General features: G+C 39.3%; 3 protein-coding genes across 6 annotated transcripts in view; 2 read left to right on the top strand and 1 right to left on the bottom strand.

Moving 5' to 3' along the window:
• Nucleotides 1-24,077, top strand: part of dnmt1 (DNA (cytosine-5-)-methyltransferase 1) — a 265,280-nt gene that overhangs the window by 104,310 nt on the left and 136,893 nt on the right. The window lies entirely within an intron of this gene.
• The window catches only part of p2ry11 (purinergic receptor P2Y11), a 173,134-nt gene that overhangs the window by 77,842 nt on the left and 71,215 nt on the right, over nt 1-24,077 (bottom strand). The gene's annotated exons all lie outside the window — the stretch shown is intronic.
• Nucleotides 1-24,077, top strand: part of trip10a (thyroid hormone receptor interactor 10a) — a 37,012-nt gene that overhangs the window by 5,452 nt on the left and 7,483 nt on the right. Inside the window, exons 2-11 of one of the 4 annotated variants that reach the window (XM_056252861.1) lie at nt 8,618-8,733; nt 13,488-13,544; nt 15,048-15,195; nt 16,726-16,788; nt 18,303-18,407; nt 18,573-18,701; nt 18,831-18,977; nt 19,256-19,444; nt 22,605-22,769; nt 23,801-23,824. In XM_056252861.1, the coding sequence (XP_056108836.1) occupies nt 8,618-8,733; nt 13,488-13,544; nt 15,048-15,195; nt 16,726-16,788; nt 18,303-18,407; nt 18,573-18,701; nt 18,831-18,977; nt 19,256-19,444; nt 22,605-22,769; nt 23,801-23,824 (1,143 nt within the window). The remainder of the gene's footprint in view (nt 1-8,617; nt 8,734-13,487; nt 13,545-15,047; nt 15,196-16,725; nt 16,789-18,302; nt 18,408-18,572; nt 18,702-18,830; nt 18,978-19,255; nt 19,445-22,604; nt 22,770-23,800; nt 23,825-24,077) is intronic. The other 3 variants (XM_056252869.1, XM_056252877.1, XM_056252882.1) reach the window with 3 other exon arrangements.

Here is a 24,077-nt window from a genome sequence, read left to right as displayed (position 1 = left end):
ATTTCCGACAGACTCGAGATGAACTGTGTTTAACAGAACTAATCCTAACTTTGACAGTTGGCTGCAAATATTTTTTGTTTCTCTCTACTGTCAAATATCAGTTTAGAGGCCCTGATTGTACCGTGGATGCGTAGATTAACTTCGCATAATCTGCAAAAGTCGTTTACAGCCATGTTCACTCCGGTATTTCGCTCGCATCATCAAGTGTTTACAGCAGGTTTACAGTGGAAGTTTGATCATAGATTTGAGTTCGATGCATGATGTCTGTGGTTCGATGCGGCTGTGTTGGCACCATAGGTTGGCACATAACATACGTCATATATAAACTTATCTGATTGGCTTACGGGTAACCAATGATTTTAAACTTCAGACAAGCGCCCCCTAGCGAGAGAGAAAACACTTCTCTATTATGCCATTCCAGGCTCTGTCTACGAAGCAAAGTGAAGTAGCAGAGTCTGGTGTTACCAGGCTAGAAAATTCCATCAATGGCAGGGGAAAGTGAGGTTCAACTGCAGTGAAAACGGCTTTAGGACGTCCCAGAGTGTCCAGCGAGCGCCGGGACGTCTCCTCCTGAGGATTCGGGGTATGGAATCCTGTCACCACCGGTGCAGAGCTGCTCAATATTGGCAGCAGGTGGGCATGAGTGAGTGTATCTGCACACACAGTGAGGCCAAGACTTTGGACTACGGCCTGCCTGGTGTCAAGAAGAGCAGCAAAGAAGCCACTTCTCTCCAAGAAAAACATCAATGACAGACTGAAATTCTGCAGGAAGTACAAGGACTGGACAGCAGGGTTATTTTCTCTGATGAACTTTCTTCCAACTGTTTGGGGACATCTGAAAATCAACTCAAGCACAGAAGGCGAACGCTGCCATGAGTCTTGTGCCGTGCCAACTGTGAAGCATGCTCAGACCTTCCATGTGTGGGGCTGCTTTTTATCCAAGGGAGTGGGATCTTTCAAAATTTTGCCCAAAAACACTGCCAGGAATAAAGAATGGTATCAAAACATCCCGCAAGAGCTACTTCTACGACACGGGTGCAATTTGGTGTGATTAAGCACCATAATTAATGTTAAGCACCGTGTCACAAGGCAAGAGTACCGGTAATAATGAAGTGGATCAGAGATCATTTCTTTGAAATTTTAACGGTCCTCAAAAGGTGAGTGGACAAGCAGAAGCCTACAAATTGTGATCAACTCCGAGCACTATTAAGGCAAGGCCTAACAGTATAAGCAGTCAGGATTTGGCCCAGAAGCTGATTTCCAGCGTGTCAGAGTGAATTGCAGAGGTTATGAAGAAGAACACTGTAAATATTGACTCTCTGCATATGTTGAATGTTTTTGCCAATAAGAACCTTTAAAGCTTATGAAGTGCTTATCATTGTTTTTCTGTATGGTAATGTGAAAAAATAATCTACAAATACTGAAACAGCAAACTTCTGTCCATGGATCCAAAAATCTTTGTACTTTTTGAAGTTAAAACATGTTGATAATGATTACTGTATACTTAGATTTTCATTAGACAAAAGTTATGAGAAAATATAAAAATATCTTTGTTTCCAAAAATTACCAGAAGTCTTATAGATCTGAAATGACACGAGGTAAATGATGACAGAATAAAATGTTTGGTGCGAAGAAATCCTTGGGCATTTTTATTTTCTTCTGTGAATTTCATTGAAACTATCAAGAAATGCCCATCATGTTTCACCCAAAAAGAAAATATATATATAAAATTACATAAAAATCTAGCCTATTTTTAAGACAATTGAGATATTTTATTATTGAACACCCAAATTCTCAGTAGCCTACTGTAATGCAAAAAAGGTCCAATACTATAGAATCATATCAAGCCGAGGCAACAGAGAGATTAAGGAAATATTTAAAAAGCCTTTGAGTCATGGCTTAGGCATTTTAAAACCGGTAACAGACACGTTCCACTAATGCGCCTTCATCAGGGTGTTGACAACAATCATTCCCTTATACACTCACCGGCCATTTTATTAGGTACCCCATGCTAGTAACGGGTTGGACCCCCTTTTGCCTTCAGAACTGCCTCAATTCTTCGTGGCATAGATTCAACAAGGTGCTGGAAGCATTCCTCAGGGAGTTTGGTCCATATTGACATGATGGCATCACACAGTTGCCGCAGATTTGTCGGCTGCACATCCATGATGCGAATCTCCCGTTCCACCACATCCCAAAGATGCTCTTTTGGGTTGAGATCTGGTGACTGTGGAGGCCATTTTAGTACAGTGAACTCATTGTCATGTTCAAGAAACCAATTTGAAATGATTAGAGCTTTGTGACATGGTGGAAGTAGCCATCAGAGGATGGGTACATGGTGGCCATAAAGGGATGGACATGGTCAGAAACAATGCTCAGGTAGGCCGTGGCATTTAAACGATGCCCAATTGGCACTAAGGGGCCTAAAGTGTGCCAGGAAAACATCCCCCACACCATTACACCACCACCACCAGCCTGCACAGTGGTAACAAGGCATGATGGATCCATGTTCTCATTCTGTTTACGCCAAATTCTGACTCTAACATCTGAATGTCTCAACAGAAATCGAGACTCATCAGACCAGGCAACATTTTTCCAGTCTTCAACTGTTCAATTTTGGTGAGCTCTTGCAAATTGTAGCCTCTTTTTCCTATTTGTAGTGGAGATGAGTGGTACCCGGTGGAGTCTTCTGCTGTTGTAGCCCATCCGCCTCAAGGTTGTGCGTGTTGTGGCTTCACAAATGCTTTGCTGCATACCTCGGTTGTAACGAGTGGTTATTTCAGTCACTGTTGCCCTTCTATCAGCTCGAACCAGTCTGGCCATTCTCCTCTGACCTCTGGCATCAACAAGGCATTTCCGCCCACAGAACTGCCGCTCACTGGATGTTTTTTCTTTTTCGGACCATTCTCTGTAAACCCTAGAGATGGTTGTGCGTGAAAATCCCAGTAGATTAGCAGTTTCTGAAATACTCAGACCAGCCCTTCTGGCACCAACAATCATGCCACGTTCAAAGTCACTCAAATCAACTTTCTTCCCCATACTGATGCTCGGTTTGAACTGCAGGAGATTGTCTTGACCATGTCTACATGCCTAAATGCACTGAGTTGCCGCCATGTGATTGGCTGCTTAGAAATTAAGTGTTAACGAGCAGTTGGACAGGTGTACCTAATAAAGTGGCCGGTGAGTGTATATAGCAATAGGCTTTATGCACAGCTTCACTACTTCCTGAACTTCAGCCAGCTCCTTTGTTTCCTGTCTGCCATTATTGGACAAACTGATTAATCCAGGTGTGCCTGGCCTCAGTAACAATAATCAACAACCTGGATTAATCAGATTGTCCAATAATGGCAGACAGGAAACAAAGGAGCTGGCTGAAGTTCAGGAAGTAGTGCAGCTGTGCATAAAGCCTATTAATAAGTCATTTCGACATAGTCACCTGATTACGTAATATAGAATAATCACAAGAGAAAACATTTAGATGATTAATAATATAAAGACAACATATCTCACCAAAATATAATTAAACCAAACACAATATGTTCAAATAAACAAAATGCTCTATAACTTCAATATATATTTATAAACGCATCAGAGTGCGCTTATCTACGGAAGCGTATTGCATTCACTTGAAGAAAAAAAATCTACTCTGTTTTTCTGAATTAATGAGTTAATTATCTCAGAATTACGAGAAAATGTTTCATGGAAAAAAAGTTTATTCACTCGTTAATTCAGAAAAACAGCAAAAACTTTTTTTTTCATGAAAAATTATCTCGTAATTCTGAGATAATTAACTCATTAATTCAGAAAAACAGAGTAGATTTTTTTCTTCAAGTCAATGCAATACGCTTCCGTTCTTATGTTACCTGTTTTTCATTAAAGGCTTTTTATATTTTTTCCTTAAACTCTCAGTGCCTTGGCTTGATATGTTTTTTTGTTGTTGTTGATATGTTTTTTTGTTTTGTTGATATTTTTGTTGTTGTTGTTGTTGATATGTTGCTGTTGTTGTTGTTGTTGTTGAATTATCCCTACACACAAATAGCACCGGGATACGGATTCTACACCCCACGCAGCACTTTTTGCATTACTTGTTTTATGAAAGGTCAAACACTATTTTAAATACAGTATGCATCACAGTTAAAAAAATAAGTACTATTATTTACAGTAATGGCAATGAGACTATTTTTCACTTCATAATAATGAGAATTTTGTAATGAAGAATAATGTCACTATGCAAAAAATACATAAATAAAATAAATAATCTTGGACATTCTTTTCTTTTTATATTTCAAATATTTGCTGTCGTCTTAAGACGCAAACTAACAGAAGCTTATCTTGGGACATAAACAACTGCCTCGTGAGGCTTTGTTTTGAAGTTGAAAAGCGCTCTATTTTTGCGAGTGAGTGGGTTGTGAGGGGGTAGGGAATTCTTCTCTTGTTCTATATTAATGGACACCATTTTGAGGAGAGAGGAGGAGGAGGTGGAGTCAGGACATGGCCTGGCTTGTTAGGAATGTCATCCCAAAGGCACCTCCCTCCTTCCCACTTCAAAACGCATATCTACATCCAGGCCGATGGAGGTAGCACTGAGGGGGTGGGGGACGTTTCAAGATATCATCACTCTCAAGTGGTCAGGCCCGTACTTGAAATTATGTAACAGAGCGCCCCACCAAATAAGGAACTGGGAAAAAGGGAAAAATAGAGCCAAACCAGGGAGTTTTAGATGGGGTTTTCTTAGGGAAAATGCTGACAAATGTTTGACGATTTTCTAGGTCTGTTTTTGTTTTGCTTCAGGCATGCTGTAGGACATAGAATGTTATATTCATATTTTTGTTGAGCACAGCTGAAATACAGCAGGAAGTGGGGAAGACTTCCACTTCCTGTGTTCCGTCTGCTCAGTCACTTGTGTCAGGATGCGTTTAAAGCCCTGAGGAACCCTCTGGCTCGCACAGATAACGTTATAGGGTCAAGGGTTGTGAACAGGCAGGGAATCTCTAGGATGTCCTCTGTGTGGGCACTGGGCAGGCGCATTTAGAGTTCGGTTATAGCCTTGGACTTCTGACGATTGTTTTTACACTTCAAAATTCATAGTTGTGTTCATTTGTGAAGATTATCAAAAAGTATCATAAGCTTTTGTTAGTCACAGACCTTATTTTCTGCAATAAGCCAAAAGCCAATTGGGATTTTGTCGAGGGAACCAGGGTGATGCTAATTTCCGGGTTGGCCTACTAAAATATCTCTCTATAGAGAATGCAATTTTTGGGCATTAAGTTTCTGCAGAAGCAAAGCTGGCAAACTGTCTGCTCTTCCTCTTTTCACTTGCATTTCTACTTGCTCTCGCATTAGTTTGATCAACTCCAGTCAGGAGACTTCACACAATCTGATGCAGGCTTTCAGCTGATGTTTGGAATTAGTAAAACTTATGAAGTACCTTTTTCCATCTTCATGAGTACATTCATTTGGACAAGTTCGCCTAAAGCTGCAGCGTATATTATAATAATTTTACATTTATTATGCATGCGGCTTTGACTGGCTCATATTAGATGAGACTATGCGTGTAATAATCATTTGTACTTTTAAAAAATCATTTCTGCAGGATTTATAATAATAACTAGAGGGAAAACATTACAAATGATGAGAAACTTCCCCTTCCCCTAAATATATTTCTGATTCATCCTTAAAGGGTTAGTTCACCCAAAAATTTAAATGAATAATTTACTCTCCCTCAAGTCATCCTAGGTGTATATGACTTTCTTCTTTCAGCCGAACACAATCGGAGTTCTATTTAATAATATCCTGGCTCTTCCAAGCTTTATAATGGTAACTGAGATATTGAAGCACATAAAAGCACATCCATCCATCATAAAGTAGTAATCCATATGACTCCAGGGTGCTAATAAAGGCCTTCTGAAGTGAAGCGAAACATTTTTGTAAGAAAAATATCCATATTCGTAACTTTATAAACTATATTCACATTCTTCCAGTAACGGCCCTCCTCGAAGGCCTTTATTAACCCCCTGGAGTCGTATGGATTACTTTTATGATGGATTGATGCGCTTTTTTGGGCTTCAAAATCTCAGTTACCATTCACTCCCATTATAAAGCTTGGAAGAGCCAGGATATTATTTAATATAACTCTGATTGTGTTCGGCTGAAAGAAGAAAGTCATATACACCTAGGATGGCTTGAGGGTGAGTAAATTCATTTTCATTTTATGGTGAACTAAACCTTTAATTTTTCAACTGACCAACATGTTGTTGGCCCATTTTCTAGTGTTTTATGTTCCATATTTGCTGCTTTGCAGTGTTTCAACATCCCAGGAGTGTTATTTTTCTTCTGTTTTTTGGCAGTGACATTTTAAAGAGTCAGGAAACGCTAAACAACATTTTCTGAAATGTTAACAGATATGCCAACGCTATCTCACGACCAATTCGCCTTTGGCTAAGCCACACCCTAGAATGTAGATTGACCAATCACAGCGCAGCCAAGAACGAGCTCCCACAGAGGTCCGACACTTTTTCACAGCGCTCCATTGATTTTAACAGAGGCGTCTCATATTTTTGGTCTCGGCAGGCTATTACCGTCGTAGTTTTATCAAAAATATGGTTACACGTTGTTCCTGGGGCATTTGTAACACAGATACGCGTTTCCCAGAGAGGTTGGAGGGGGGTGTCTGTTTTTTTCCCTTCCCAAACTGAAGTCAAATCCTGACAAGTGTCGCCTAGCTCACGCTGCTAATAAATACAACGTTATACTCGCGTAGTCCGTTTGCTTTGTAATAACGATTATAGAAGTGAATAGAGACCTACCCAGCTTTGCACGAACAGTGTTGCTCCTTGATATTGTTAGTCCCAGCCTCCGTCTCGATTAGTAGGATATGCGGTGGTTCATTTTTTGACTGTGACCGGTATGCTTTTACCTCTATTTGGATGCCTTGTTGTTCCTTGCGTTTCACCTGTATGTCGTGAATATAGCCTTCGAACGTATATTGCAGCCCCCCTTTGCCTACTTCTATCGGACACTTTATTTGCTGCTTTATAAAAGTTTGATAAAATTTCAGCTGGAAGAGCTGTCACAGCATAAGCCATGTTGATACCAGAGCCCAGATGAAGTTTGTTTGTTGGACCTAGCAACAGTAACTAAGGGGGGCGGGGGTTAGCCAAAGGCGAATTCGTACGAGTGATTAAAAGCTGGCTAATTCATACTAATTCATACGACCTCACTCGTACGAATTTGTACGATTTGTCTAAACCCACGTGATGGGTAGGTTTAGGGGCGGGGTCAGGGGTAGGTCATTCGGACGAATTCATACGAATTTAATAACTCGTAAAATATGTACGAATTAGCAAAAATCGTACGAATTTGTACGAGTGAGGTCGTATGAATTAGTACGAATTAGCCACCTCGTAAAATTCGTACGAATTGCCGTGAGATCGGGCTGGATATGCTTGCTTTGCTTATCATAAAAGATGATGATAGCATCTGTTAATTTTAAGGAGAAAAAGGTTGATTGTGGATTTCACACTCTTAGAAGAAAAGGCTCTATATGGAACCTTAAAAGTTGGCTTCATATAGAACCTTTTATGGGAAACCATCATGTGATCATTTGACTGATTTAGTGGAATTTTTTTTTTGTTTTAATTAATTTTATGAATGAAACTGCTCGTAAACATACTTTATCACTAAAAAAAAATGAAATGACCCATTAAACATTCAATTATTATGCAATCATAAAAGACATTTTTTCCCTTACATAGAACCCTTTTGGCTTAAAATTAAGTCAAGACCCCTAGGTTAAAGTATGGCATAGAACTGCATTCTGATTCTGATTCTGGATAAATTAAGAATCACATTTTTTTTTTTGTTTATTTTGTTTCAAATAATGATCCCATGATTCTTACGAGACAGCTATATCAAAACAACATAATTTATTTATTTAACGTAGTTTACTAGAGGTTCTGACAAATTGTTAAATTAATTTAAATTATTTTTTAAAAATCGCTTTGAATGAATGATTCAATGACTCACTTATAAATACTTGGTTCATCGCTGGATGAATCAGTGTTTTTGAACAAATCTTTTGAATCAATCCAATTACAAAAACATTTTATAGACAGTCACTTGTCGCCACCTACTGGTGTAACGATGTTAACGATATAATCGTTATCCGAAGAGCCATGTTTATCTCTATTCTGATTGCTGCCATAGACATCAGTGTTTAAACTTTTGTTTTATCCCAGTACTTCTGTGATAATTTGAATATTTGCAACACAGAAATATTGATTATGTGTGGTTGAAAAGCTGTTTCATACCTATACATGATCGGAATGTCCCGGTATGATTATGTGAATGGTTTAATAAACATTGCCGAATCGTTGTCATTTTGGAATGAGATCGTGTGGGTGTTTGAATCGAGATCGGGATATTTTAATGATTAATCCTGCATCTGTAGTATGGCATGGCGAAAATAATCAGTATGAAGAAAGTGTAATGCTTCCCTATAATAATATCATAAGTTGTAACCATTGTGGGAGGTGCAACAGCTACCTGAAAAAGGAATGCCAAATCAAAATAAGTAAAAAAAAAAATTTGTATTACAGATTTCGATTTTGTATTACAGGACCAATATGACATCCTTGATAAGCACACACAATCTGGCTTGGACTTGGTGGAGAAATACGTGAAGTTTGTGAAGGAGCGAACAGAGATTGAACAGAATTATGCCAAGCAACTACGGTAAGAGATCTTACTATCTAGGCTATCCTGTTGGCCTGTTTGATTGTGTACATGTCTATGCATGCTTGTGAATGTTTATCCAGAGTTGGGGCTGATTGTGAAATATTCGGGCCCCGTGTACAGGGCAGAACTGAACTTGTTGGCACCTCTGAGCTGTAGCGTTGGCCTCGGCCCAGAGGATAAGCGTATCCGCGCCTGCTCCCCTTCTTATTCATGACTATGCCTTGACACTTACTTGATCTCTGCCAGACTGTTCAGAGTTCCACACGCTTGCCTCTTTCTTTCCTCCCTCCCTCCCTCCCGCTCGCTCTGAGAGAAGAGGGGAAGTGGGAGCAGACGAGCATATGACTGAGGGGATGTGGAGGGATAGAGTGAAAGTGTGGAAAGCTTAACATTGGCTTCTGTCTCGGCTTGTCGTATGCAAAGGAAGGAACCAAATGCACCCTGGTTTTGATTACGATGGCCTTCCTTATTTGACACATTTCATTGCTTTCAGTTTGTAGTCCAGCTCTTTGGGATTACACAATTGTGCTTGGTCAATCGAAACTGAAACACACCACAGTGAGTGTTTGATGTACGTCTGAGCTTCTGTCCTTACTGACCGCGACAAATTGCAGGACCAAGGGGCCAATGACTTTAAAGAAAATGACAAATCCTTTAAAGGTTTATAATTTGCATTTATGCTGGCTTTTTTTAATGACTTCGAAAAACTTTTTTAAATAAAAGTACAAATTTAAGGACTGTAATCATGTGGTGTGACCTTAAAGTAAAAGTACATATATCCTAAGTAACAACATTAGTTCATAAAGAATAGAGTCGCACCACATGACCAGTACAACCTGAAATAACTTTCCCATTTAAAAAAATGGCATATTTTATTAATCTTGACACATGGTGACACATCACTTACACTTAACATACATCACTTCACTTTGTCTATCGTACCACATGATTTTTATTTTATTTTTTAATTTGAAGCATTTTTTTTTTTTAAATCCCAAAAACTATAATCAAAAGATTATGCCTAATTACTTCGCTTTTCTCTTTAATGAGGCTTTTTTTCTTCATTATGATATCAAACAGTTGCATCATCACCATGACATTTTAACCCCCCCCCCCCCCCCCAAATAAATGTACATTTTCAAGTCACATTTATTTGAATAGCACTTTTCACAACATATATATTGTTTTAAAGCAGTCTAATTGTTTACATTACAATTTAGATTGATCTGTTATATTGTTACGTCCCTATTTACGATGTCTAGGGAATAAGGGAATAACACTTTTTAAAAATTGTGTGTGTACCTCAATGTACAGGACAGAGCAAGAAAAAGAAACCGACCTCAAAACTCACCTCGAAAGGATTTATTAATCCACAGTGCCATGATGAGTGAGTGAAGAAAATAATATTTACAATATATACAAACAATGAATGAGAACAATAAACAAGATAAACATTTTGTACACAAACAAAACCTAAGGTGGGAAGGCGAGCACGAGAGATGCCAAATTAAACAAATCAATAAAACAGAACAAACTAGCTATAGGTTAATTCAACTAAGCTAACTGCCAAACAAAATATAGAAAAGAAAAGTCTTCGGCGTCAAGACGCTCTAACCAAAACTACACTAACTATATTATAACAAAACTTACAAGATGGGCACTCTCCAAAACTAGTGTTTCTAACACTCAAAATATCCTAAGTGGTGCAAAGTGTATATCGCGCGACCTACTAACCTGCTCCCTCCTTCCCAGTCTTACACGCTCCTGTTAACTGACAAGGACAAACAGTGATCACGGGTATTTGAATAATGAAGTGGTGAGATGTGATTGGATGAGGTGAACCGAAACGTCATCATCCTTCATTAAGATTGACAGGTGGTAGATTGATCCGACAAACACCTGAAACACACACACCACAACAACAACAACAACAACACCAAACTACCCACATCTCCATATTCCAACACTTTGAATACGTACGAGTACGTAACATATACACTCACCGGCCACTTTATTAGGTACCCCATGCTAGTAACGGGTTGGACCCCCTTTTGCCTTCAGAACTGCCTCAATTCTTCGTGGCATAGATTCAACAAGGTGCTGGAAGCATTCCTCAGGGAGTTTGGTCCATATTGACATGATGGCATCACACAGTTGCCGCAGATTTGTCGGCTGCACATCCATGATGCGAATCTCCCGTTCCACCACATCCCAAAGATGCTCTATTGGATTGAGATCTGGTGACTGTGGAGGCCATTTTAGTACAGTGAACTCATTGTCATGTTCAAGAAAACCAATTTGAAATGATTCGAGCTTTGTGCCATGGTGCATTATCCTGCTGGAAGTAGCCATCAGAGGATGGGTACATGGTGGCCATAAAGGGATGGACATGGTCAGAAACAATGCTCAGGTAGGCCGTGGCATTTAAACGATGCCCAATTGGCACTAAGGGGCCTAAAGTGTGCCAAGAAAACATCCCCCACACCATTACACCACCACCACCAGCCTGCACAGTGGTAACAAGGCATGATGGTTCCATGTTCTCATTCTGTTTACGCCAAATTCTGACTCTACCATCTGAATGTCTCAACAGAAATCGAGACTCATCAGACCAGGCAACATTTTTCCAGTCTTCAACTGTCCAATTTTGGTGAGCTCTTGCAAATTGTAGCCTCTTTTTCCTATTTGTAGTGGAGATGAGTGGTACCCGGTGGGGTCTTCTGCTGTTGTAGCCCATCTGCCTCAAAGTTCGACGTACTGTGCGTTCAGAGATGCTCTTCTGCCCACCTTGGTTGTAACGGGTGGTTATTTGAGTCACTGTTGCCCTTCTATCAGCTCGAACCAGTCTGGACATTCTCCTCTGACCTCTGGCATCAACAAGGCATTTCCGCCCACAGAACTGCCGCTCATTGGATGTTTTTTCTTTTTCGGACCATTCTCTGTAAACCCTAGAGATGGTTGTGCGTGAAAATCCCAGTAGATTAGCAGTTTCTGAAATACTCAGACCAGCCCTTCTGGCACCAACAATCATGCCACGTTCAAAGTCACTCAAATCAACTTTCTTCCCCATACTGATGCTCGGTTTGAACTGCAGGAGATTGTCTTGACCATGTCTACATGCCTAAATGCACTGAGTTGCCGCCAGGTGATTGGCTGCTTAGAAATTAAGTGTTAACGAGCAGTTGGACAGGTGTACCTAATAAAGTGGCCGGTGAGTGTATATATATAGCTAGCTATCATGTAAGTTATATATTTCAAAAATGTACATCACGCAGTTAGCTAACATCATGTATACATTTTAGGCAGAAACAATGAGCTCATTGAAGTAAGTATTACAAGTAATGTATTATTGCATAATTACATAATGATTACAATATATAGACAACTTAGCATTGGTGCATGTTGATTCATAGTTTAATAAATACCATAGAAGAGGTGTAGTCAAGACATTGTATGTATGAATGCTGTTTTCAATGCATTTTTTGGATAAATTAATAGAGACTGACCATTATATTTCTGCCGTTGTCCCGTCCACAGTAAAATTTCATTGGTCCAAAATCCTGCTCCAGCATAAAGGCCCATTCACACCAAAGACGATGATTATAATGTTAACATAAAGATGCATTTTTTTTTTAAATCATTCTAAATTTAAAGGAATCGCAGTCCACACCACACCACAACTATAACAATAATTGGACATTTTTTTCCAGCTCATGAATGATAAAAACCTGATAGTCAAAAAAATGATAGCCAATCACAATCCATCCTGCTGTAAAGAGCACAAGCATTTAAAGTGGCATACAACTAAAATGCAGAACATGCTTATAATAAACATAAAACATAAAATGCTTATGTTGTGAGGACGCTAATATAGTTCTAGTTATCTGCAATGTTCTGCAAAACTTTTTTCTATTGGCGGACATTTTGGCCACCTAAACAAAAATATTCTTTATACCAGACCTGTACTGTGTACGTACCAACAAAAAGTGGTTACATCATGCAGCTGGAACTTTTAACTTTAATGTGCTATTTCTATTTGATTTGACCCTTGATGTAACTTAGGGATATTAAATCATATGTTTGCAGTTAAGTCATACAAGCAGTTAATTCAAAAGTCTCTAAATGAAGCACATTTACCAAGAAATTCTATAAAAAATCATTTTAAAAAATCTCACGCATAATATAATATAATAAAAACGAATTGAATATTTAAACTGATATAATATGTTTATATGCTACAGTTTGTTTTAATATTACATTATATTATATCATATGATGATACTGTATATAATTCATATCATATAATACTGTATATCTCATAACATCATAACACAATATCATATAATATATCATACCATATATTATCATATCATATCATATCACTCAATTTTATTATTCTCACAAGGGGATTGTTTCGGGCTCCTTGCCATTTAAAAGTTTGAAAACCCCTGATAGACAGCAGATATAGATATGGAAACTCCCTTTCTGTCTAATTAGTGTAAGGAAAATGAGTAAAGAAAATGTCCCTATGACATACTCAGAAAATACTCTGATGTCTGTGTCTTGGAAAGGACAAATGTTCTGCACACAATGTCCCATGCAAATGCTTCACGGCCACCTGCTCCGGCAGGACCTCTGCAGTTTTCGATCTCCAGCGTGGCATGTTACGCAACCTTTAGCTATTTGAAACTTGAGCTCTTGCAAATTACATTATTATGATGTTGTTGATCCAGTGGATTTTTTTTTTCTAGGAATTTAACCAAGAAATACAGCCCTAAACGAGGCAGCAAAGAAGAGCAGGAATGCAGGTAATTTTGCACGTTTCAAAAGCTCATTTTCCTCACAATTGTGATGACAATTGAACTATCCAACCTGAACAATGTGCAATCAGAGAATAAAGCTGACAAATCCCCAGTCGCTGTAATCGGTTCACTGTGGTACGCTGAGCTGTGTCTGATGTTGCTACGGTGACTGAGCAGCAGGACCTGTGGGGCCGTTGCCGACGCCAAACAAAAGCACATGAGTTCAACAAACAAGCGCATACACGTGTAAATGACTTTACGTATGCTCCCTCTGGAAAGCTAAACTAATGAAGTCACTCATGGAAATCAGGCACTATTTGAATCAGCCACAGGTGACGAAACAACATTCGCAACACATTGAACCTCTGCAATGTGGCGCATTTACAAGTAAAACATCAGGGTTTGATTGGATTGCGAAAGCTGGCTATTAAATTATTGTTTTGTTTTTTTATACAGATTTTGTATGCATATAGTAAAACTTGTTTGCAACCCCTAATGAGGTTTGATTTTTGAGCCCCCCCCCCCAAAAAAAATTAGTCTTTTCCAAAAATGAGTCTGAAATGAAAGATTCATTGGGGAATGAATGAACACCCATGGCGAAGAGTAGTACTAAGAGAAGGTGTTTATCAGTTAAAGGAGTTGATTTATGGAACAGTCTTCTTATTTCACTTAAGAGCTCTAAAACTATTAATGCATTTAAGAAAAGATATAAGTTAAACATTATGGAAAAGTATAGGGTAACACTTTACAATAAGGTTCATTAGTTAACTACATTAGTTAACATTAACTAAGAATGAACGATACTTCAGCATTTGTTCATCTTTGTTAATGTTATTTTCAACATTTACTAATACTTTATTAAAATCTTGATAACATTAGTTAATGCACTGTGAACTAACATGAACAAACAATGAACAGCTGGATTTGTATTAACTAACGTTAACAAAAACAGTAACAAACGTATTGCTCATGGTTAGTTCATGTTAGTTAATACATTAACTAATGTTTAATAAATGAGCCTTATTGTAAAGTGTTACCAAGTATAGAACACTTGAATGAAGAACATTAGAAAAGGAAGCGAAAGTGGATGCATAATATAATTTTGATTGTTGAAGTTTAAGTTCTGTGCTTACATGTTATCATTTTTGGTATAAGAGAAACCGTAAAATTGTGTCATCTTTGGACATAGTGTTTTTGTTGTAAAAGGGGTTAGGCAAAATAAGTCTTGACTTCATGTATTATTTAGCATTTAAGTTCCTAAGGTACTCATTTTGTATTTATCTTTCTAATGGATTTAAATTTTCTTTTCTTTCTCTATTTGTTTCATTGTTTTATGTTTTTTTTCATTGTATTATGTACAGGATTTTTGAATTACATATGACCTAAGATTTAATTGTTCAAAATGACAGAAGAAAATAACTAACTAACTAACACGAGTTATCACAAATGACTAAAATAAGGCCATAGAGATCTCTTGCATTGTATCTCATTCGTATCACTTTTCTTTAGGTTCTCCAATCACCAGGCCTTTCTGGACGTCCTGAATGAGATGAATGACTATGCTGGCCAGAGGGAGCTGATCGCTGAGAACATGATGATCAATATCTGCATCGAACTCACAAAGTACCTCCAGGATCTCAAACAGGAGCGCAAGATGGTGAGAGAGGCAGTCAGAGAAACTGGGCCATGCTTAAAATAAAGCAAGCTGTGGGACAGAGGGCTGGGAAGGACACAGAGAGGGGGATTGTGGGTAAAAAGGAGAGGCAGTGGAGAACTTGTGAAGAAACATTATAGTCTATTGGGGAGGAAGGCTCTTTTTGATTTGTGCCACACTGTTGATGATCTTCATAAACAACAGTTGATGCTCACCACACAACCTCAGCTGTCTCCTCTTGTTTGTCACTTGGAATTTATGGGACACTGTTTTATTGTCTGTGCTTCCTAAGGCACAAATCACTATTGCCATTGCTCATACTCAGAGTCAGACTTTTAAAACAAATGACTAAACATGAGTATTAAACTCAACCCAACATGTTGTTGATATAGACAAAAATGATACCTCAGATTTGTGAGGTCAATATTCTTTGCTTGAGAGAGGTTTGCTATTTCCTTTCTGAGGGCAGTTTCACACAGAACGCGTTTTTGCTGTTAAAAAATGCATTTTTTTTAAAAGTGAACATTTTAACTTGAGCACTGCATTTTTAGAATGCCGTGTGACGCTGCAAAAGATGCGGTTAAATACGTCCGTCTAGTGTGTGTTTACATTGAAAAACAATGGAAAAATAGCGCAGTAGAATGGAAAAACCAGCCCCGCCTAAGCGATCATATTTTTGCCTGGCAGACGATATAACGGGCTGAAAAAATCACATCACACATAAATCACAAAATCACGCTTGTGGAAGGAGGGTTCATCAGCTGTTGATTGGATGGAGTCTGATTTGAATATTAAGAAAGGGGTGGGGTTTAAGCAGACTGAATGATTAGAGAACTCCCGGCATACATCACCAGAGTTCAGCTTCACTCAAGAGAAGATGGAGTTATGTTTTAAAGTCCCCCTGGCCTGAAGTCAATAATTTTATCCCTTAAAACTCGTCTTTGATCACCAAAAAGAAAAAAAAAAGAAAAAAAGATATCGCTGGCGTTTCTGACGTCACAAACTACCTTGTAATCAATCACGTCAACGTGTGATCGTCAATGAGTGGATCTCTGAGCTGGTGTGAGTGAGTGGAGGCGGGGCTCATTTCACAAACGCCAGCGATTTTTAAACCACATTTTTGAGACTGTCTTTGGTTCACTGCAGTTTTAAGGAGAAAATACTCAACAATGGTGTTGACATGAATTTTCTCATGGTTTGTCTTAAAGCATACTAAAAACACCACATAGACATATAAACAACATTTAAAAGCTTGATTTTCACCACAGGGGGCTTTAATTAAAAATTCTGAAGTCAAGAAAAGAAATGGATGCATGTTTTAGATCTTATTATGAAGGATTTTCATTTAGAAAAATAGATGAGATGAATTTTTATTTCATGCAGACTTTAATCTTATCAATCATGGTTTTCAGTTTTGTACAAGCAAGCACTCATTTTTCTTCAGAAAATCTAAAAATGTGATGTTATGTCAGAAAGCCCAAAGCACAATGACCATGTTTTCTCTCTCTCTCTCTTTCTGTCTATGATGAACAGCATCTGTCAGATGCCAAGAAAGCACAACAGTCTCTGGAGGGCACCTACAAGCAGCTCGACAATGTAAGTTTGTCTCTGTGACAGGTTGTGATGGAGACCCTGTTGTGGGCGGTGTGTCTTTGAGTGTATCATTGAGCAACCAGATCTGACTGGCTCTTGCACCCTGTCAGAGGCTTGCATCACGTCTCTTTGTGGCGTAAGCGCTGACTGTGGGGAGAGAGCTCTTTTGTAGGGGGACTGAAAGTGATTGTTTACCGTTTATGTGCCCATTGTGTTTGTTGAGGTAAGGAATGTAAACAGAAACACATTCAAGTATTTCCATATGCAGTGTAATTTAGCTATTTCAGATAGCTAACAACAGGCAGCTATTTCAGACTTTATTAATGATCACATAAATTCACTATTGACTATTAATTAATAAATGTCCATAGTTACACAATATTCTTTCGTGCACATTATTTTAACGAAAAAAAGTTATTTTAGAATTCTATCTCTCTAAAACTATTATTGTTTTTCAATGTTGTAATCATTTACACAGGGGGGAAAAACAGTGTTAAGGCCCCAATATACGAAATCCAAGAACGAACAGGGGTGCGTTTCCCAAAAGCATTGTAAGTTGATCCATAAACAATTGCCACAAATTGTCTCTACGATCAACTTAGGCTTACGATGCTTTTGGGAAACGCAGCCCTGATGTGACGTCATTTCGAACAAAATCAGGCCAAAACGAAGTTCGTTTGGAGTTCGTTTTGGGAGTTCGAAATGACTTGCCAAAGCGAACTTTCCAGAAAAGTTCACTCCAGCTGGTAAACACCTACCATTGGTTTGTGGCGATTACGTACTAGGCTCCGCCTTCTTTCACGTAGAAATCATGTTGTTCCAAACCAGAATGACTTTCTTTCCTCTTTGGAAAACAAAAGGAGATGTTCGATAGAATATTAATACTGATATTTTCCATGAAATAAAAGTGAGTGGGGATAGATGCTGTTAAGCTACAAAAATACCAAAAATTATTTCAATAAAAGGTCATCAATAAGAGAGGGTGCTCCAAAATTCACATTTAGAAGATGTATGCATTCAAAATTCAACAATGCACTTCAGGAACTTACCATATTGTCTGTCCAATCAAATACTGTCTAGAATCTGAACTGAAGCTTCCCACCTCCTACATGATAAAAGGATGATACAACTGTGCCTGAAATCAATCACTTATTCACACACTTACTCACACTATGTGAACGGCACATAGTGCACTATATAGGAAATAAAGAGCTATTCTGGCAGTGTAAATATGTACCATAAGCATATTTTGATAAAACCGCACTCTTTCAAATGTATATTCAAATATGCCGCATGAATACTCATAGCAGGTTTGGATTTGGTGATGCTAAATGCCTTGATTTATTTGTGTGTAATAGCCAGTAGTAATATGTCAGAGGAACAAAGAAAGTGAGTGGTGATGACACAATGTTAGCTTTTGGGTAAATTATCCCTTTAATGGTTGGAAATAAGAGCATTGTGTAAGTAGTAACCAACAGGAATAGTTTTGATTTTTTTTCCCTCTTTTTTGTTGGTAGAGTAAAAAACGATTTGAAAGGGAGTGGAGAGAAGCAGAAAAGGCTACTCAAAATGCAGAGAAAACAGATCAAGACCTCAATGCTACCAAAGCCGACGTGGAGAAGGTATTTGTTTCCCCAAAAGGTTTCACAGGTGTTGCCGCACCTTTGTATGCACATCTTCCCATCCTGCCATCTCATTTCCATTATATCCAAATGCATTATTGTTGTTTCCTTGTTCCTCTTTATGTGCAGGTGTCTGATTTCACTTTTTTTTTTATCTAACCATAGGCCAAACAGCAGGCACATATGCGAACACACATAGCAGAAGAGTGTAAAAACGACTATGCTGCACAACTTCAGAAGTACAATAAAGAACAGAATCAGTTCTACTTCACGGACATGCCCCTTATTTTCAATGTAAGAAGCACCCGCCTCAGTCCTAACTTGTCGAGACGCATCTGTTCCTGTCAGCTTACTATGGGAATGATCCCAAGCAGTCTTGCAGAGTTTATACTGATATCTATATGCATGTTATTTTCTCTGCAGAATCTGCAGGACATGGATGAACGGCGAATCAAAAAGATGGCACAGGGCTACATCCAGTTTGCAGACACGGAGCGTCAAGTCATGCCCATCATTGGGAAGTGTCTGGAGGGCATTTCCAGAGCTGGCACGAATGTCAACGAGAGGAACGTGAGTCGAGTTGCGTTTCTAAGAAAAACCGAGGGTGTCCAATCCTGCTCCGGGAGGGCCACAATCCTGCAGAGTTTAGCTCCAGTTGTAATTAAACAGACCTGAACTAGCTAATCAAAGCCTTCATGATTACTAGTGTGATTGGGCAGGTTGGAGCTAAACTTAGCCCACCAGGAAAGGGATTGGACACCCCTGCGTTAAGCCAAACACTTTGAGAGAGCAGTCAACCTTCTGCAAACCGACACATAGGGTAGCTAACACTTCTCTGTGTTATTCAGGACTCTGTGGTTCTTATAGAGCAACATAAGTCTGGCTTCGAGAGACCAGGAGACCTGGACTTTGAGGACTATAGTCAGGGCATCAACCGGGCCTCCTCAGAGAGCAGCCTTGGCACTCCTAAAGGTCCCCTAGAGCTGTTGGGGAAGAACAGGAATAAAACCTTCCGGTTGTTTAATAAGAAGAGCAAGGTAGGCTTCACCACTCCATGAAACCAGAGTTCCTTCTGATGAAATTCCTGTGTTCTTTGTGGAGATGTAAAGTTCCCTGCTGGAAAAACCTAGTCATACCAGCCAAAAATGGCCAAAGCTTAGGTAACCATCTCAACCAGATCCCACCAGCTTGTCCATACTGGTCTAACAGCTCTAACTGCTGATAGTCCACCAGATCAACCATCTAAATCAGGGGTGTCCCATTCTGTTCCTGAGGGGCCATAATCCTGCAGAGTTTAGCTGCCTGGAAGTTTCTAGTATTACTGGAGAGCTTGATTTGCTGGTTTAGGAGCAAAGATGTGTTTAGAAAGATGTGTTTAATTTGGGTTGGAGCTAAACTCTGCCGGAAGGTGGCCCTCCAGGAGCAGAATTGGACACTCCTGATCTAAATGAAGCTTGACCAAATTTGACCAGCTAGAGGCAACTTTGAACCCCGCCACCAGAACCATAGATCTTTTGCAGGTTTCTACAGTACCAATTCCTGAAGAGATGTCCAATCCCACTCCTGTAGGACCTCCAGCATACGTTTAGCTCCACACCTGCCTGGACAATTTTAATTATCCTGAAGACCTTGAATAATTGGTTCAAGGTTAGACTCCTGCCCTACAATATGATAGAGGAGAGTCACAGTCTGAAAAGTAACAAAGGGTTGGCTTGAGATGATTTGTGGGAAGAAAAAGTTTCAGGTCTTTGAAAGGTCACTAGAAAAGGTAAAGTAAAGGTATAGAGCTGTGGTCTCTTGCACCCTTTGTCTCCCTGCCACAGCTGAAAGATGCGTGATGTTTAAATCATCTGTCACCTTTCCTTACCCCAGCTCTCAATCTCTCTGACGCACCCAACACAGACGTTTTTCCAGCATACACCCTTTGCATGGCTGTCTGGCTGTAAATGGGGATTGAAAAGCCCCCAGCTCTGTTGTTTAGCTCAGCGTGTGACCTGGTGCTCATTCTGCTGTGTCTGTGCTTTTCTTTGGGACACTGCTGTCTCTGCTATGGGCCTTAACACACACACACTACTGCTATTATATGCTGTATAAAATATCCTTCAGTCCCATCACAATGATACCTTTGTGCACTGTTTGCCATCAGGAAAGATGCTCGGTTGCATCTGGTTAAGTTGTTAAGGAGAAAAATCCTCTTAAAATGAGGGTTGGAGGCAAAGCATTAAAAACATTCCCTTTTCAGTCATGTGATGATTCAGAGCTCGGCATAGGATTCAATGGATCTTTCTTTGTCCCTGTGGCCTATATAGGTCTGAAGTGTTTTCTAGGAACACTTCGCCTTCATATTAATAATATCATTTCCTGCTCCTCCAATAATCTTATTTCCTGCTTGTTCAATGCTTGGCGTTCTTCACATGACCCTCAGCGCTTCCTCTGCCAGCCTTCCTGAGCTTGCCAGCTTAACTGTCCAGTCTTGTCTTGTTTAATTTCAGTCCTAATCATTGTGCAGATCCATTCTTTACCTTGCGAGTAAGGAAATATCATGGAGTTTTTGTCGTGTTTTACAAAAGTTGCACCGCAAATCTAATTCCCTCTTCCTTTACCCTTAGTCGTGTAGATCAAACATCTTTGACGCTTTACTTTTTGCTCACCGTGCATGTTTGCTTTCCGGCTGAGACAGTCGCAATGTCGAGAAGCTAAAACCAATTTAAGGGGAAATACTTATTTTTAGCACCAAGCTGTCATTCGTTTAGCCATAAAACTTGTAGAGGATTGTTTGATGCAATTGTAGGTTTTAAAACTTTTAAAAAGTTATTGTATCAGGGTGAAGCTTATTTGCTCTGTTCCACTTTGTGAACTGCCCACCTAGAACACTTAGAAAAGGGTCACAGGTCCTCCTAATGTGAAAAATATTTCAAAATTATGCTGCAATATAAGATGTCTTACTAGCATCAAATTTAGCCTACAACAATAATCCCAGATTGCAATGTATATCTTTTTTTAAAAGTAGTTCCATCTAATTAATACATGATTTCATCCAATATTTGTGTATTGTTTTTTTTTGATAAGTCAGTTGTTTTTGAATCAACATGTGAGCATTAATTGAGTTTCTTGTGTGCTTCAAATACTTTTTGTGCTTATTAGAGTAACTAGTATCTTAGCTATTGTCAACTTCTTATGGAATCAACTCTTGAGCTGTAGATTTACCTCTGAGGTTGTCTTTGTAGGGAGCTCACTTTTGAAAAGAGCAAGTGTGCACAGCTTATTCACTGAATTATCAGGGCTCCTTTAATTTTTAGTCCATTTTGTTGCAATGCAATCCAACTTTAACCTCTGAATGTTAATTGGGCAAAAAGTGGCTCCACTCATTACATCCATAGTGGGGCGTAAAACAGTAATAGTTGTGTAGATTGTTTACATTGACTATTCTAATGCTGCCTACAGTGCAAATTCTTCTGGAAAAGCGTATGCATTTGGTTATCACAAATTCAATGTGATGTGCTCTCAAGAGAATTTGGTTTGAGTGAAATGGACATTTTTGGCATAATTTCTGCATTTTTTTTCTGACAAAGACCAGAACCTTTTTAGAAAATGCAGTGGATTCGCTGTAGGCGTGTAATTTATGCCTTGTTTTTTTGTGTCTGTTTTCATGCTGCCACATAAAAAGAAAAGAAAATTGGGCTAGTAATGATGTTTGGGTAGTGATGGGTAGTCCTGTCACCTCAATTTTTTTTAGAAAGCTTCATAATTGTTTTTCATCAACATTAAGCAAAGTTTGCATAGACCATAGTTGTGTAATCTACATGACCTTAAATTGTGGTGCCATTCATGTATGTCCTTACAATCATTCCTGCATCTCTTGAAGGCCACATTATCCATTGAACAAGCCAAGACTTTTATTGTTTTCTGATGGAGCCATTGTTTGCCTCTTCATCTGGCTGATTGCTTTGCTGGGGCTTGTGGATTTGGGGCTGTTGTGGGTTTGGGTTTTCTTTGTCTTGCTTCTCTTGGCTCTTGCTAAGGTTGGTCCAGTGTTGTCCTCGTTGCTGTTTTGATGTTGCTTTGAGGTGTTTGATGGTGTCTCTTTATTTTTCCCTTGTCATATGTGTTTTTTGTTTGTTTTTACCCTCCCCCCTATCCCTCTCCTGCCGTCCTGTCCCTGTGTTCCTCTGGGTTTGTGCCTGGTGTCTGTCCCAGCTTCCCTCGTCCTCGCTCAGTCCTTTCTCCACACCCCCCACCCCCTCGCCCGCTAACGGACCCCCTTCCCCAAAGTTTGGCCGGGACCCCCTGTCGTACTGTTTGAAGGAAATCAATAAGACAGTCAAACCCCGAATCTCTTCCTTCCGGACCCTCAAGAGAACGGTGAGTGTGACCGGTCAGGGATCAAGCAAGTTTGCTACACCTGCTGTTTTTGGCACGTCTCTTTAAGGCGTTCAGCAGCACTAGATTGATCTGGGTCTGAGTAGTGGTCACATGCACATGAAATGAAGTAGAAATCACAGCTCTTTCACCACTCATCTTCCACCACAACAGCACCAACTTTTCACCTATTCCTGCCACACTCCTCTAGTACACTTATAACACCTACTGAGTTGTAGCTAAGGCTGACATCACAGCTAAGCCAACTCGAAAGAACTGATAACAGTAGGAGATGTAACCTACCGAATGCTGTGGCTGATATCTCAACCTCTTCTGGCAGTGAGTCTTTCACACTCCGCGATTAAGAATGAAAGTTTGGTGTCAAATATTTCTTGCGGATATTTCCCATGCATTTCAACGTCCCATATTGGCATCAAATCAACATGAAGCTTGCTGAAATAAGAACAGGAGAAAAGTCTGGATTAGAATGCACTTCACATAGTAACTTTGTCCTTTGAGTGAGTGTGATTGTGTGTTTGTCCCTCTGGAGCTTGTAGTATGTTCATGTTTTCCAGCATAACTTGTCAGCTTATGTGAAAACATTACTTAATTAAAATAAAAGTAGACTGTTATGCCTTTGCTTTCTTATTTTGTTGCCCATGTAAGTTCAGGGCGAATGCCAAAAATGCATGTTTACACAATCGCGGTCGACAATGGTCAGCAATTTTATGCTTTTTGGATGAGATTTGAGCATGTCAGTCGTTGAAGCAGAGCTTATTGGTTATGCACATCTACTAGGGCTGTGCAAATACAATCATGTTTCATGATATTGCATGATACTTCAGGGTTCCTACAAGAAGCTTAAGATCTGAAATCAGCGTCTCTCACTGCAGTCAGAGCTGCTTTTTGTAAGATCCAGAACTAGACAAAAGTGAAGTGACCAGCATGAGAGACACTAAGAAACAGAAGGAAAAAAATTGACTAGTGTGATGCCAGCGTATAAAGCACTGTCTGTTTATTTCTCTCTTTCTTAGTTTGCTCCAGAGAAGCTTAAAATGGTATGGGCCGTACTTGCCGTATACATGTGTATTTCACTTCCTCTGTCTTTATTGGATTTTTTTTCTTCTTCTGAGGATTTTCACATATGACCACCTCTACATCTGCTCTAAAATGACAGATTTTCTATCATTCACTATTGTAGAGGTGGCCATTCTCAGTAAAAGGCACAGAAGGCTCTGGGCTTATTAACCGCACACACTATACCATGGCTCTTAAACCGTGACAAGCCATTCCAGGGTGAGACACTGCAAC

This window comes from Rhinichthys klamathensis, unplaced genomic scaffold (genome assembly GCF_029890125.1).
Source record: "Rhinichthys klamathensis goyatoka isolate OS25496 unplaced genomic scaffold, OSU_Roscu_1.1 h1tg000004l_1, whole genome shotgun sequence".
In the NCBI taxonomy this organism is placed as follows: domain Eukaryota; kingdom Metazoa; phylum Chordata; class Actinopteri; order Cypriniformes; family Leuciscidae; genus Rhinichthys; species Rhinichthys klamathensis.
The sequence above is the reverse complement of the archived record's forward strand: the minus strand, read 5'-3'. Positions and strand labels throughout refer to the sequence as shown.